The sequence below is a fragment of the Macrobrachium rosenbergii genome, chromosome 26 (assembly GCF_040412425.1).
Source record: "Macrobrachium rosenbergii isolate ZJJX-2024 chromosome 26, ASM4041242v1, whole genome shotgun sequence".
Lineage (NCBI taxonomy): Eukaryota > Metazoa > Arthropoda > Malacostraca > Decapoda > Palaemonidae > Macrobrachium > Macrobrachium rosenbergii.
In genome coordinates, this window is record NC_089766.1 from 4837725 (window position 1) to 4853507 (window position 15783).

Genomic DNA, 15783 nt, shown 5'->3' on the forward strand with positions numbered 1-15783 from the left:
TATATATATAATGTATGAGAGAGAGAGAGAGAGAGAGAGAGAGAGAGAGAGAGAGAGAGAGAGAGAGAGAGAGAGATTCCTCAATTTCCTGCTCCCAAAATAACCACCACTGCAATCACCACGTCCACAAAATCACCGACGTCAGATGACGTCATATCCGGCTGGAATGAGCTCCGTTTGATAAAAGTCAACAAGTAATGATACAATGATTATTGTCATTTTATGTATGTAAAGTAGCAAGATGATTTTAACTCTTGGTTACAATGACTGTGTTGTCCTATCCGGGGTTTTAGGGCGAGGATAAATGACTAATTCAGAGAAAATATAATAAAAGTCTAAATAATGAAAATCTTTGTTGATGTCTCTTCGAAAATGTTAAGACAAACTGCCATTCAGTTTTTAAACAAATTACAAAACTATTTCATTTTAATCGACCATATTTTTAGCTTCATAAACGAACTTACCTTCCAAATACGCTGATAACTGATTACAAAAGCTATTTAAAAAAAAAACAAAAAAAAAAACAATTTGCATGTAAAAACAACTGCGATTTCTGATCATTCATCATCCCCTTAACCTTAGTTTACCATAAAATCAAAACATTAAAGAAAACGGGTACTCACCTTTCGAGCGACTGCAGCCATTTTCTGTGATGTCGGTCGACAGGGGTGACTTAGCTCATTTTAGATGAGCTGGTCCAACGTGGACTTTGCGGAGTTGGTGAGTTCCCCTTCCAATTCACTGTTAAATCAATATCTTGTTCAGAATTCTACTGACTTTTTACACACATCTGATCACGAATTATCAGAAAACTGTCAATTTTAATGCCTTAATACAACGAATGAAATTTCTGGCACACAACACTTAAGGAAACATAGTTTCTCGCATTGTTGACATTTAAAAACACCTGAAAAACGAGAAATAAAATCATTAGTATCGCTGAAGTAATAACAACTACAATGAAAATAATTATAATAACGTAGGAGGAACCATGCCGATAGATGTTAAATATACACCATTACATAAATTATGGGAGGGCGTATTCCAATATTGCAAAGGAGTGATAATTTGCATACCTAATTCTATGGTACAGAGCCAAGTAGGCAATTAAAATTACAATTTTCTTTTTCTCTGTATCATTAAGCCTAAAACCCTTGGTGGTCCTAGGGTAAGGAAATGCGAATTACTCAGGGATGGATATATATATATATATATATATATATATATATATATATATATATATATATATATATATATATATATATATATATATATATATATATATATATATATATACAGATACATAGATAGTTAGTGAAGAAATAAAACTTGATTTCTCAATAACTAAAAACGTACATTTACAAAAATTACAACTTCGCCCACGACAAATTAAATGACCAAGAAAAGAAAAAACCCTCATTATCAAGTTCATTATATCCATTATTGTCTCCCAATATTCGTCCTAAAATCGTTCATTATTGTTTTCAGATTATAATCACAACGCTGGATTATGTTCGATTACCACTGAGAGAGAGAGAGAGAGAGAGAGAGAGAGAGAGAGAGAGAGAGAGAGAGAGAGAGAGAGAGAGAGAGAGAGAGAGAGAGAGAAATGTTTAAGATTATCTAATGAATGTTTTCATCTCCGTTGGATGAGGATTCCCTCAGCTGAAGCCTGTTGTTAATAATAATAATAATAATAATAATAATAATAATAATAATAATAATAATAATAATAATAATAACAACTCTTACTGTTAGTTGTATTAAATAAAATGGCACCATTCTTTGGGAACAAGAAAAACCACCAATCTGCAAAAGGAAACTTCAGCTAAACATAAACAAACAAGCTGACAAATAAATAAACAAAAAGTCCCACCAATATTTCTAGAGACTAACTCATAAGGATGACCTACTGGCATCTAAGTACAAAACGAACGCCAAAGAGATTGCATTTTGACTCCAGGGGAAAACAGCCTCTATCAACCCTCTGAATACAACCCAAAACCCTTTAAAAAAAAGACGGTGGATATAGTATATATCAACCTGATAGTTATATTCCTCGAAGGAAAATGTCTGCGTTTGTTTTCAAATATCGACTTAATGGTTCCGGTAAATACAGGTTAGAGTGGTGTGCGTTCATAATAGCCTTTCTCCGTTCTCTAAAGGCGTGGGTAACTAGCCCCGTGGGCGTGTTGTGGGCGGACGTGCTGTTGGCAGGTCTTGAGGGCTGACAGCCCTTGCTTTAGTCTTGCAGTGGATGAATCTCTTCATAAAGATATACATGTAACAAAAATAAAGTAGTTTCCCCATATATGGAGTATTAAAGAAAATGGGTCCTTTATAACATTAATAAGGGGAGACTAGTATAAATTAATTCTCCTTAAAAAATTACGTAAATAATGACGTAATTTTTTTTACATTCTCAGCAATCGTAGCTGTGACTGTCAACAGAGACCAGGTTGTTGACCCGAGAGAGAGAGAGAGAGAGAGAGAGAGAGAGAGAGAGAGAGAGAGAGAGAGAGAGAGAGAGAATACATTTTAAATTAAGAAAATTCTCAACAGCTAGGTATCAATTATGAAATCAATACCTTAAATAACTAACATTAAATCTTTTTGTCAAAGGTAATCCTTGCCGGTTATGGCCGCTAATATTTATACTCGCCAAAACTGCAGTACCAACAACGTACAAATATTATGCATCACAAACACTGCACTAGCAAAACAAACAGCACATACAAAACAAGAGCATCAAATTCCAAAACAAAAGACCCAATTTAAGCTTGGATCCATAACGATAAATCATAAAAGCAATTACTACGTATCTGTTGTAAAGGTTACGCCCAGTAGCTTCATAGCACCAGAGTAATGGTTCTCTTATGAACTATGAACTTTAGGATACAAGCTGGAGAGAGAGAGAGAGAGAGAGAGAGAGAGAGAGAGAGAGAGAGAGAGAGAGAGAGAGAGAGTATGCAATTCAGGCGAGAATTAGGATGGAGATAACACAGAGTATGCGAAGACACAACAAAAAGGAGTGAGGAGGAGGAGGAGGAGGAGGAGGAGGAGGAGGAGGAGGAGGAGGAGGAGGAGGAGGAGGAGGAGGAGGAGGAGGAGGAAGGGGTTACGTCATTAAAGATGAAAGGAGATTACGTATGCGGCCTCAGGCATTGGCAACTAATTTCAATTCATTTGGTTTATGGATGGGTAATTAAGCTGGCTGTTGGAGATCTGATTCATTCTCTCTCTCTCTCTCTCTCTCTCTCTCTCTCTCTCTCTCTCTCTCTCTCTCTCTCTCTCTCTCTCATATATATATATATATATATATATATATATATATATATATATATATATATATATATATATATATATACAGTATATGTTAAAAGTTAAGTATACCTTAGATTAACCAGACCGCTGATCTGATTAACAGCTCTCCTAGGGCTGGCCCGAAGGATTAAATTTATTTTACGTGGCTAAGAACCGACTGGTTACCTAGCAACGGGACCTACAGCTCATTGTGGAATCCGAACCACATTATAACGAGAAATGAATTTTTATCACCAGAAATAAATTCCTCTAATTCATTGGCCGTTTGGAGGATCGAACGCGGGACCAGCAGAGTGTTAGGTGAGAACGATATCCACCCTCCCAATGAGGAACTTTGTGGTCATGTTACCAGACCACCAATGAGTGGGACATGGTTTCCGATGTGGTACAATAAGCACCTGGTCGTTAGTCACGTTTGGCTGGTCGAGGCAATGGTACAGAAGGGCATGGGATGCGACCTCATTCCATAATGGAAAGTTAACAAGTGAATTTACTAACAGAAGTGTCCAAAAGTTGGTGTATTAATTCATGAGAGAGAGAGAGAGAGAGAGAGAGAGAGAGAGAGAGAGAGAGAGAGAGAGAGAGAGAGAGAGAGAGAGAGAAATATACTGTAAAAAAAATAAGTGTTAAAGTAGACTGCTGATAAATCAGTAAAATATATGAATAAATGATAAATAAAGATATAACGTGTAAAGGGCAATTAGAGAAATGTAACAAATAAAAAAATTAATTGCTTGAAAAATAAGTATATGTATATATACTGCATACATATATATACACACACATATATTATATATATATATATATACATATGTATATATATATATATATATATATATATATATATATATATATATATATATATATATATATATATATATATATATATATATATAAACAAGAAACCAGTTGACTAAAAAATATCTATACTAAAAGCCAAAATGAAAATTCTTAAAAACACCAAAAATTAAGATACCTTCAAATACGAAAGGTACTAAAAAGAAAAAGCCCGGCAAACACACAACACACAAAAATAAGTCTATGTATATAAAATAATAAGCCGGCTATATAAAATGGTCTACACTTAGAGTGAAACAGAAAATCCTGAAGAAACAAAATATAAATATATATACATTTTAATATTTTATAAACGAAAATTGTAAAAAAAAAAAAAATCGGGAACACACAGAAAACACACAAAGACATTACAAGGGCAATTGCGTGCAGCGAACGAGCCCACGCAACAAAGGGACTCCCGCACTTGGTGAGAACCGAAAGAGGGGGGGGGGGATAGGATGAAACTAATAAATATTCAAGGCTAAGAGGAATTCCAATTGCTGGTTGCAAGGCTGACGGACATTGGGGTTTTGAAAAATGTTAATTTTTTGAATGTTGAAAATGGAAAATGTTAAAATGCGACGATTATTCGTGTTAATTAACCCATTGCAATTCTTGAGGTTCTGTTAAGATGTTTGGAGTGCATTATTATTATTATTATTATTATTATTATTATTATTATTATTAGTAGTAGTAGTAGTAGTAGTAGTAGTAGTAGTAGTAGTAGTAGTAGTAGTAGTAGTAGTAGTAGTAGTAGTAGTAGTAGTAGTCATTCAGGATAGTAATGCATTAATAAATTACAGGAATGTGTCATATTGATTTAGCTACAGTAATACTCAAAGGTCTGTCTGTCTGTGCATATAAATTATATACATATAAAAATATAAATAAATAAACAAATAATTAATAAATAAATAAATATACATATATATTATATAATCGTACATATAAATGTTATATATATATATACATAAAACATAAAAAAAACAATCTTAAATAAAAACAAAAGCGTGACCAACTTTCCTAAAAATACAGGCGACCGAGAAAAGCAAAAACACCTCGAGAATGAGCAAAGAAAAGAAGAAAGAAAAAAAAAAAACACACCTCCAAAACCGAACTTGTAATGAGGCCGTGCGACAGGAAATCCCTTCAAAGAAGAAAACCGATATTTCGCCTCAAGAGCAATAAACTTCACTCCCTCATTCGCAGAGAGAGAGAGAGAGAGAGAGAGAGAGAGAGAGAGAGAGAGAGAGAGAGAGAGAGAGAGACTTGACTCGGTGAGTCACCACATAAGGAAAGAAGAAATAGTAATAACTATTGATTCGTTTCACCCGTCGAATGAAAATTACTTCCTCGAGGTCTTCCGGTTCGCAACTGAAGGAGGATTACCTCTTCGAGGTCTTCCGGTTCGCAACTAAAGGAGATTACCTCTTCGAGGTCCTCCGGTTCGCAACTGGAGGAGGATTGCCCTCTCGAGATCCTACTGTTCGCAGTTGAAGGAAGATTGCCTCCTCGAGGTCTTCCGGTTCGCAACTGAATCAGGATTACCTCTTCGAGGTCTTCCGGTTCGCAAATGAAGGAGGGTTCCCTCTCCGAGGTCTTCCGGTTCGCAACGAAAGGAGATTACCTCCTCGAAGTCTTCCGGTTCGCAATTGAATCAGGATTACCTCTTCGAGGTCTTCCGCTTCTCAACTGAAGGAGGATTGCCTCCTCGAGGTCTTCCCGTTTACAATCATGATACACAGGAATTGCATACATTTTGACCGGACCTGATAACTCGCATCTCTCTCTCTCTCTCTCTCTCTCTCTCTCTCTCTCTCTCTCTCTCCACTGCCTAGGTCAACCGATGAATACTGGAGTTAGAGAGAGAGAGAGAGAGAGAGAGAGAGAGAGAGAGAGAGAGAGAGAGAGAGAGAGAGAGAGAGATTTTGAAACCGATGAAGAGTTTTTAGGCAGGAAGTGAGGAAATAACAAATTTAGTTCTGAGGTTTTGGAAGATCTAAGGGTCGGACAAGTGGTAAGAGAGAGAGAGAGAGAGAGAGAGAGAGAGAGAGAGAGAGAGAGAGAGAGAGAGAGAGAGAGAGAGAGAGAGAGAGAGAGAATTCTCTATCTTTCCCCTCGCTAAATATTTATTAAACCAATCAATACAGCCACGTGCATGTACACACCCGCCAAATTCACCCGGACGCACGTGGTATCTATCTATCTATATCTATTTATCTATCTATATATATATACATACACATACTGTATATATATATATACACACATATACTGTATATGTGTGTGTGTGTGTAACAAAAATCTCACAGACTCACAAACACACATACAAACAGAAGGAAAAAAAAACTCGCCGCTACAAACACAAAGACCCAATCGATAAACACAGGATATATCAATCCGGAATTATCATAAAAGTGGGAGGAGTTGTCCGGGGTGTGTTTGGCAGATAATGGCTTCGACAACTCGTCGGGGTTGATGGAAAGGGGTTGCGATAAACCCCACACAACAAAAGGGATTAGTGTTGACAGGGAGAGAGGTTCCATGTAACTGTGAGGTTGATGGAGGGAGTGGAGTGTGGACAGGCATTGGGGTTATGATAGAACCCCATTGATAAAGCCTTGTTGAAGTTGATGAAAAGGGTTATGATAAACCCCACAAATAAAGCCGTGTTGGGGTTGATAAAATGCCTTGGTGCCGATGAAAAGGGTTATGATAAACCTCATAAAATCCGTGTCTTGAAAAAAGAGGTTGGGAACCCCACGGTGTTGATTATAGCGAGAGATTAGCCTCCTAAAAATTTAAGTGCTTAAAAGGGGTTGGAACCCCAAGTATAGCTTCAGGAATGGAGTTAAAACAATACAAAACCCAGTCAGGTTCATATAACGAAGGTGAGGTTAACTCCACAATAAGAGTTTAAACATAAAAGGGGTTGCAACGAACCCCAGTTAAGGTTACGATAACCCACTGAGGTTGACGAAAACACTGTGCTTACCGTAAAATCCACTGACTGACTTCACTCTGTAACCTGGCGTCACAAAACCTATGATCACAGACTGACTGCTTAATTTACTACCTCCAAAAAGCCGAGACTAAGGGAAACGGAGGTTGGCTAACCTACTGGGGTTGATCGAAGGGGTGTAGGTTAAACCCCAAAAGGGGTAAAAGAAGTAAAGTGATGAGTCATTTGCATAGGGAATGAGTCAAGGGTGATAGACCGTTAAAGCGACCTATTTTTTCTGTACCTTTTTTATTTTCTCATGGTGGGGGCACACTGGAAGGTATTATTATTATTATTATTATTATTATTATTATTATTATTATTATTATTATTATTATTATTATTATTATATTTCAACATTTTAACCTATTATTTTCTCATGGTGAGGGTATTATTATTATTATTATTATTATTATTATTATTATTATTATTATTATTATTATTATTATTATTTTTTCTCGTGGTGGGGGCACACTGGAAGGTATTATTATTATTATTATTCAACATTTTAACATATTTTCTCATGATAAGGGTATTATCATTATTGTTATCATTATTATTATTATTCTTATTATTATTATTATTATTATTATTATTATTATTATTATTATTATTATTATCATCATCATTATTATTATTGTTAACCCTTTATTTTCTCATGGTGGGGGCACACTGGAAGGTATTATTATTATTATTATTATTATTATTATTATTATTATTATTATTATTATTATTATTATTATTATTATTATTCAACATTTTAACCTATTATTTTCTCCTGGTGGGGGCACAGTGAAATGTATTATTATTATTATTATTATTATTATTATTATTATTATTATTATTATTATTATTATTATTATTATACATTTTAACCTTTTATTTTCTCATGGTGTGGGCATACTGGAAGGTATTAATTATTATTATTATTATATTAGCCAAAATCATTCGCATTTCTTTTCTGAAAAATCTTACCTCATTAAACTGAAAATGTGACAGTATCAAAAAAGAACTCGCAACAGAAATATGCTTAGAACTGCTAAAAAAAATTTCCAAGTTACAGCTGTTATAAAACACGCTACAGTAATTTCGTTAATGGAATATAACTCTTAAAATCTTCAGCGTCTCCTAAATATGGACCACCTGGACATGCAAGTGACATCAAAAATTTACTCTGTAATTTTAGGAACAAAATGAGATTCTTGAAATGTGAGGTTTAGTATTTAAACACATATTCAAGCGGACAGACTTAATAATAATAATAATAATAATAATAATAATAATAATAATAATAATAATAATAATAATAATAATAATAATAATAATAATAATAATAATTATTATTATTATTATTATTATTATTATTATTATTATCATTATTAGGCAAAATAATATTTTTACCATGTTCCAACAAACAGCATACAAAATCCCAAATCATGTGACAAATCAATCAGTCAATCATTCAATACAGGAAACATGACAGTACCTTCATGCAAGGAAACACACTTTTTAAAGCTGTGGCGTACTGTCATCAGAAGCCATGGCAAAACCAAGGGTTTAAAATATTTTCTTCACTCAGAAATTTTTATAGAAATGAAACGCGTAAAACTGTCACCAGTCAAACAGCAGGTCCCTTCCCAATTCCGAGGAACCTGTCATTTTGGTCAATTCCGTCTACGGGTCGTTTCGACATTACTTTCTAGGAAAGAGCTCACCGCAACAGAGAGAGAGAGAGAGAGAGAGAGAGAGAGAGAGAGAGAGAGAGAGAGAGAGAGAGAGAGACATGACCACGACAGAGAGAGAGACAACTCAGAGAGAGAAACAAAAGACAAAAACAAAAATCCACGACAGAGAGAGAGAGAGAGAGAGAGAGAGAGAGAGAGAGAGAGAGAGAAGAGAAACAAAAGAAAAACTCCACGAAGAAAGAGAGAGAGAGAGAGAGAGAGAGAGAGAGAGAGAGAGAGAGAGAGAGAGAGAGAGACAAAAGAAAAAACTCCACGAGAGAGAGAGAGAGAGAGAGAGAGAGAGAGAGAGAGAGAGAAGGCGCCGGAAATTATGTACAGGTAATTATCGATTTACCCACGCAACCAACTGGCGTTGCAACACCAAGGGTCATACGTTTTCACCACCTTCACATCTAAACGAATGAGGAGAAAGCGTATAACAGCTTTCACAGCATTTTACAGCAAAGGTCTCAACAACAGCACGTCTAATTCCCTCAACAGCAACTAGAATATGAAAGATATCAATAAATACTATAAATCAATAAATAAATGAATAAGTAAACAAATGAATAAATATATAAATAAATAGGTAAATATATACAAAAGTATATATACAAATAAACAAATAAACAAACAAATATATAAATACATAAGATAAATAAACAGATATACAAATAAATAAGTAAATAAATGAATGAATGAATGAATAACAGATGAACAAATAAGTAAACAAAAAAAATTAAAAAATAAATATGTAAACAAATAAACAAAACAAAAACATATAAATAAATAAATAAATAAGGAAGGAAAGGGGACCCAGAAAGTGTTGCCAGAGCGAAGGGCGGCGCCCTAATTCAGCCCAGGCCGGAGTCTAGCTGGCTTCTTCGGGGCTGCACGGGAAGTAATAATTATCCGGAGAAGATCAAGACGGCTCAATTCTCAAAGGTCAGCAAGAAGAAAAAGAAGAAGAAAAATGAGAAGAAAGAATAGGAGAAGAAAGAATAGTAGGAGGAGGAGGAGGAGACGAAAGAGGAGGAGGAGGAGAAGGAGACGAAAGAGGAGAAGAAGAAGAAGAAGACGAAAGAGAAGAAGAAGAAGAAGAAGAAGAAGAAGAAGAAGACGAAAGAGAAGAAGAAGAAGACGAAGAAGAAGGAGGAGGAGGAGGAGGAGGAGGAGGAGGAGAAAAGAAAAAAAAAAAGAAATTAAGGAAATAATCAGTGATATAACGACAGGTAAAATTCAAGCAATCATTTTCTCTCTCTCTCTCTCTCTCTCTCTCTCTCTCTCTCTCTCTCTCTCTCTCTCTCTCTCTCTCATTATGTATATATATAAAATAAATTTTGTGGCTCCGTTAATTTAATCAGTATATTACTTATCTGGTAGTAGTCAACTATGGCGGGTAGCAGCCATGGTAAAGAGGGGTATGGGGCTGGGAACCTCATCCCAGATAAAAATTTGCATCTAACTGGACCATTAACACCTAGGAACTTGCCCTCATGAAAGGGTATGAACATTTTAGACAAAACATCACAACGTATTTCTTCACATGATACGGACATCCTGAGAGAGAGAGAGAGAGAGAGAGAGAGAGAGAGAGAGAGAGAGAGAGAGAGGAACCTCAGAGAGAAAAGTTATTCGTTAATATAGTAGAATACGTAGTTTGTTGTCAGTAAAGTATTATAACAGACAAAACATCTTAGCCATTCAGAGAGAGAGAGAGAGAGAGAGAGAGAGAGAGAGAGAGAGAGAGAGAGAGAGAGAGAGTTATTCGTTAATGTAGTAGAATACGTAGTTTGTTGTCAGTAAAGTATTATAACAGACAGCTTTTCTTAGCCATTCAGAGAGAGAGAGAGAGAGAGAGAGAGAGAGAGAGAGAGAGAGAGAGAGAGAGAGAGAGAGAGAGAGAGAGAGAGAGATGTCAATGAATGACAATACGGAATTCACTATCAGTATATTACACAAGGTACCATTTCTTAGCTAATCATACACAAACACAACAATAGAGAGAGAGAGAGAGAGAGAGAGAGAGAGAGAGAGAGAGAGAGAGAGAGAGAGAGAGAGAGAGTCATCCATGCCAGGTGTTTGAAAACATCAAGGAAGTGACTCTCCTCCTTCTATGCTACCCATGGCTGGAGATGAGTGACCCACATCTAATATTTTTTTTTCTTTTTTTTTCTTGGTCTCCTGTGGCCAGCTGAAAGCGGCAGACGTGTGATTACCTCATTGATGCGGCCGTAGCATAACTGATGAGTCTAGAGAGAGAGAGAGAGAGAGAGAGAGAGAGAGAGAGAGAGAGAGCGAGAGCGAGCTATTTCACAATGTATTACGACAGAGTTTGTCATTAATTGTTATGCCAGGTAATTTTCTTGCATATTGAGAGAGAGAGAGTTATTTCACAATGTATTACAACAGAGTTTGTCATTAATTATTGTACCAGGTAATTTTCTTGGATACTGAGAAGAGAGAGAGAGAGAGAGAGAGAGATTTAGAGAGAGAGAGAGAGAGAGAGAGAGAGAGAGAGAGAGAGTTATTTGTGAATATACTACAATGTTTATTTTCAGTAAATTTGTATATGAAATAGGTAACTTTTCTTAGCCATTCAGAGAGAGATTCAGAGAGAGAGAGAGAGAGAGAGAGAGAGAGAGAGAGAGAGAGAGAGGTGTCTATGGCGTCCAGAGAATTCCATGAGGGGAACTCACCCGAAATAATGACATTCCACCTATTTTTTATTACCATTTCTCCTTAAGGGTCTTATGAGGTCTCTCTCTCTCTCTCTCTCTCTCTCTCTCTCTCTCTCAGCTAAGAAAATCCACCCCTGAATAGCTGAATTATCTAAACTCCATGCTATAATAATATACTGAAAATAACCTCAAGTTGCAGTACATTGACAAATAAAGCCATTATAACAGTCGAAATAGCATTATTAAATACTGATATAATGTTAACATAAAACATACACAATGTCCATAATAATGTTAATATAAATAATGCCATAAATAACGTTTATATATAAACAATGAATTATGCTATATCGATAAACAAATATCAGCAAAAAAATTAAGACAGATTACATTAGCTAGCGTTACAAACACCAGGGTCACTGACGTCGCAAAAAAATGAGAAAACTCGCAGAGATCTAAATCACGCAATCTCCGTCACCGCCAATGTTCTTGCTTCTGTTTGCGTGTTTGTTTTGCGTGTTTGTTTGTTTGTTTGTTTTTCTGGCAAGACGCTGGCCACTTTCACATACGGGACGGAACACAAACGGCTCCCGCGGACGTGGAAATGAAACTCGGTTTTGCTTAATGAGAGCCTGGTGGTGGGTTACTTATGATCTGGTAATATATATATATATATATATATATATATATATATATATATATATATATATATATATATATATATATATATATATATATATATATATATATATATATATATTTATATAAATATAAATATATATATATATATATATATATATATATATATATATATATATATATATATATATATATATATATATATATACACACACACACACACACACACACATACATATATACACACACAAACTTCCTATCCACAGTACACACTACACAAAAACTATACACACGTGCACACATCCCCACGGTCTACAATACACTATAAAGAAACCGCACACACGTACAAACATACCCTTACAGCCCACAAATACAAAACCTACGAGCAAACAGGAGTCCAAAAAGATTTCCTACTTGCAGAACGACATTTAGAAACGGTATCAAAATCCACCGCTACGCAACAGGACCTTCTGACCTTCAAGTAAAGTAGGATATTAAACCGAGGTGCTTAATCCTTAAGGAACGCCGAGGCATTAAGGCAAGGATCTGAAAGGATAAGGGTCAAAGTGCCCTAAATCCTACGGCAGTATATCAAATGGCTTATGAGAAATGTTATATGGGTTAATAAAGGGATTGAGTACTCTTGAGCGTGGGATTATGGCTAAATCTCTCTCTCTCTCTCTCTCTCTCTCTCTCTCTCTCTCTCTCTCTGGACACCATGAAAAGGCTCTCGCAGAAGACATAAAAACGATTAAATTCAAGTTAGGGCGAAAATGGTTATAGGAAATCATATATACAGATAGATATTTAAATACATACCTTGAAAGATACAATATAGATATGTATATAAATAAGTAGATGCATAAACATTTTATATATTTATATAGTTTATAAAACAGATGACCAGGTTATTAGCATATTATAGCAAATTAAAACCTGAGTAAGAATTACAATACGGAAATAAATAAATAAATAAATAAATACACTTAAACTAAATAAACTCGACCTCAGAACACACACAACCATACAACAGAGCCCACACCCGTCCACCACAAACCATCACCCCTCCCAAACAAACAAAAGCCTAAAACAAACGGAACGCAAACAAGCAGAAAACAAACAAGCAGAAAACAAACAACGAACCTTCTAAACAAACGAAGAACCTCGCCACTGGACTGAGTAATCCAGAGTCGCGGAGGAGAAGAATCACGGAATATCTTCCAACTCTGTAATATCGCTTGGAAGCAATTTCTCCAGAAATTCAATGACTCATTGCAATGAAGGACGTGGCTGTCCTTCTCCCACCCCCCACTCCCCCACACACGTGAAAGAAGTGGAGGTGGTGTGTGGGGGTGGGAGGGTGTGGGGAGGAATGTGGGGTGGGTGTATGGAAGGTGTGGGGGAGAGGAATGTGGGGGATTTGGGGGTGGTTGCAAGGAAAAAGTTGAGAGTTAAAGGACTGTGGGGGTGGTAGGAGGAATAAGTTGAAGGAGAAGGATTGTGGGGTGGGGTGTGGGGAGGAATGCATGGTTGAAGGCAGGTAGGACAAGGAATGTGGGGCATGGAAGAAGGTAGGTGGAACAAGGAGTGTGGGGTGGGTGTGGGGCTGGCTGCAAGGAAGAAGGTAAGGGGAACAAGGAACGTGGGGTTGGGGTGTGGGAGGGCTGTGGGGGTGGTTGCAAAGAAAAAGGTGGGGAAAAAGAATGTGGGGTGAGGTGTGGGGGAAATTGTGACTGTGGCTGCAAGGAAGGTGTGGGGACAAGGAATGTGAGGGTGGGGAGTAGGGGTGACTGTGGGAGTGCAAGAAAAGTGTGGGGATTATTTATATATACACACACACACACACACACACACACACATATATATATATATATATATATATATATATATATATATATATATATATATATATATATATATATATATATATATATATATATATATCTCATTACCCCACAAACACAGACAACACATGGCCCACCCAATCAAAACTCCTGCTTTCACCGCCAGTCAAAACAACCCAGTTAAAACAACCCAATCAAAACTCCTGGTTTCACCACCAGTCAAAACAACCCAGAGAACTGCAGTTAATTACCCCAACAGTCAACACAAGATAAATAACAGTTAAGACAGAACCGCAATACCTGTCTGCTGTCTCTCCTCGAACTATCATTTTCGGCTGATCCAAGGCGTGACGGGAGCCCTCGATCTCAACGGACAGAAGAGAATTCTCACGGGTGAATTTCGTGAGATAATCCGGAAAGTTTTCGTGAGGTAATTCGGAAGGTTTTTGTGACATTATTCGGAAGGTTTTCGTGAGATAATTAAAAAGATTTTATTTTCGTATGATAATTGGGAGGGTTTTCGTGAGATACTCCAGAAAGTTTTCGTGAGATAATCCGGAAGGTTTTCGTGAGATAATCCGGAAGGGTTTCGTGAGATAATCCGGAAGGTTTTCGTGAGATAATCCGGAAGGTTTTCGTGAGATAATCCGGAGGTTTTCGTGAAATAATTTGTAAGTTTTCGTAAGATATTTTGGAAGGTTATTGTGAGATAATTCAGAGCATTTTTTGTGAGAATTCAGAACTTTTTTGAGATAATTCATAAGGTTTTCGTGAGATAATTAGGAGGATTCCTGAGATAACTCGATAATGATTCACGTGGTATAAGTGGGGATGGTCACGTGAGATAATTCAGCAGATTCCTGAGATGATTAAACAATTCAGTACTGATTCACATGGGATAGCTGATGATGGTCATGTGAGATCATTCGGGAGGTTCATGAGATAATTCAACAAAGATTCACATGGTATAATTGGAATTAGTCATGTGAGATAATTCGGGAGATTACTAGGATAATTCTGTAAGGTTCACATGGTATTACTAGGGATAGCCATGTGAGATAATTCGGGAAATTCCTGAGATAATGCGGTAAAGATTGCTTTGAGATCATTGGGTAGATTCCTGTATGAGAATTTATGAGTTTCGTGACATAACTCGGAACATTTCTATGAGATTACTAAGATTCAACGAGATAATTTGGGAGATCACCGAGATAATTCAGCAATGATTCAAGTGGAATAACTGGGGACAGTCATGCGAGATAATTCGGAATATTCGTGTGAGCAGAAAGACTGCATCGAGATCACTGGGTACAATTCTGTATAAGAACCTGGGAGTTTCATGAGATAATTTGATAATTTCACAGAACTCCATGAGATAATTTGAGAATTTCACAGATCTCCAAGAGATAATTCGAGAATTTCACGGATCATGTGGAAAGTTCTTGTGAAGTGAAATTTCAGTTTTCATTTTTTTACACGTCTCTTACAAATGAACAATTTTCAAGATACCCAATGTTGTCCAAATGTACAAAATACCCAAAGTTGTTCAAATGTACAAGATACCAAATGTTGTTCAAATGTATAAAATACCCAACATTATTCAAATGTACAAAATACCCAATGTTGTTCAAAAGTACAAAATACCCAACGTTCTTCAAATGTACAAAATACCCAATGTTGTTCAAATGTACAAAATACCCAATGTTGTTCAAATGTACAAAATACTCAATGTT

At 36.1% G+C, this 15783-nt stretch overlaps 2 protein-coding genes across 7 annotated transcripts in view; both read right to left on the reverse strand.

Moving 5' to 3' along the window:
* The window catches only part of peo (pendolino), a 161101-nt gene that overhangs the window by 112065 nt on the left and 33253 nt on the right, over positions 1–15783 (reverse strand). For all 6 annotated transcript variants that reach the window (XM_067128012.1, XM_067128018.1, XM_067128013.1 and 3 more), the window contains one exon: positions 624–907. In XM_067128012.1, coding sequence (XP_066984113.1) covers positions 624–644 — 21 coding nt within the window. In that variant the 5' untranslated portion in view covers positions 645–907. The remainder of the gene's footprint in view (positions 1–623; positions 908–15783) is intronic.
* On the reverse strand, positions 13476–14505 carry LOC136852683 (uncharacterized). The gene is made up of 2 exons (XM_067127595.1): positions 14343–14505; positions 13476–13996 (listed from the first exon to the last, which is right to left on the reverse strand). Exons 1-2 carry the CDS (start codon positions 14503–14505, stop codon positions 13476–13478), a joined length of 684 nt encoding a protein of 227 aa, XP_066983696.1.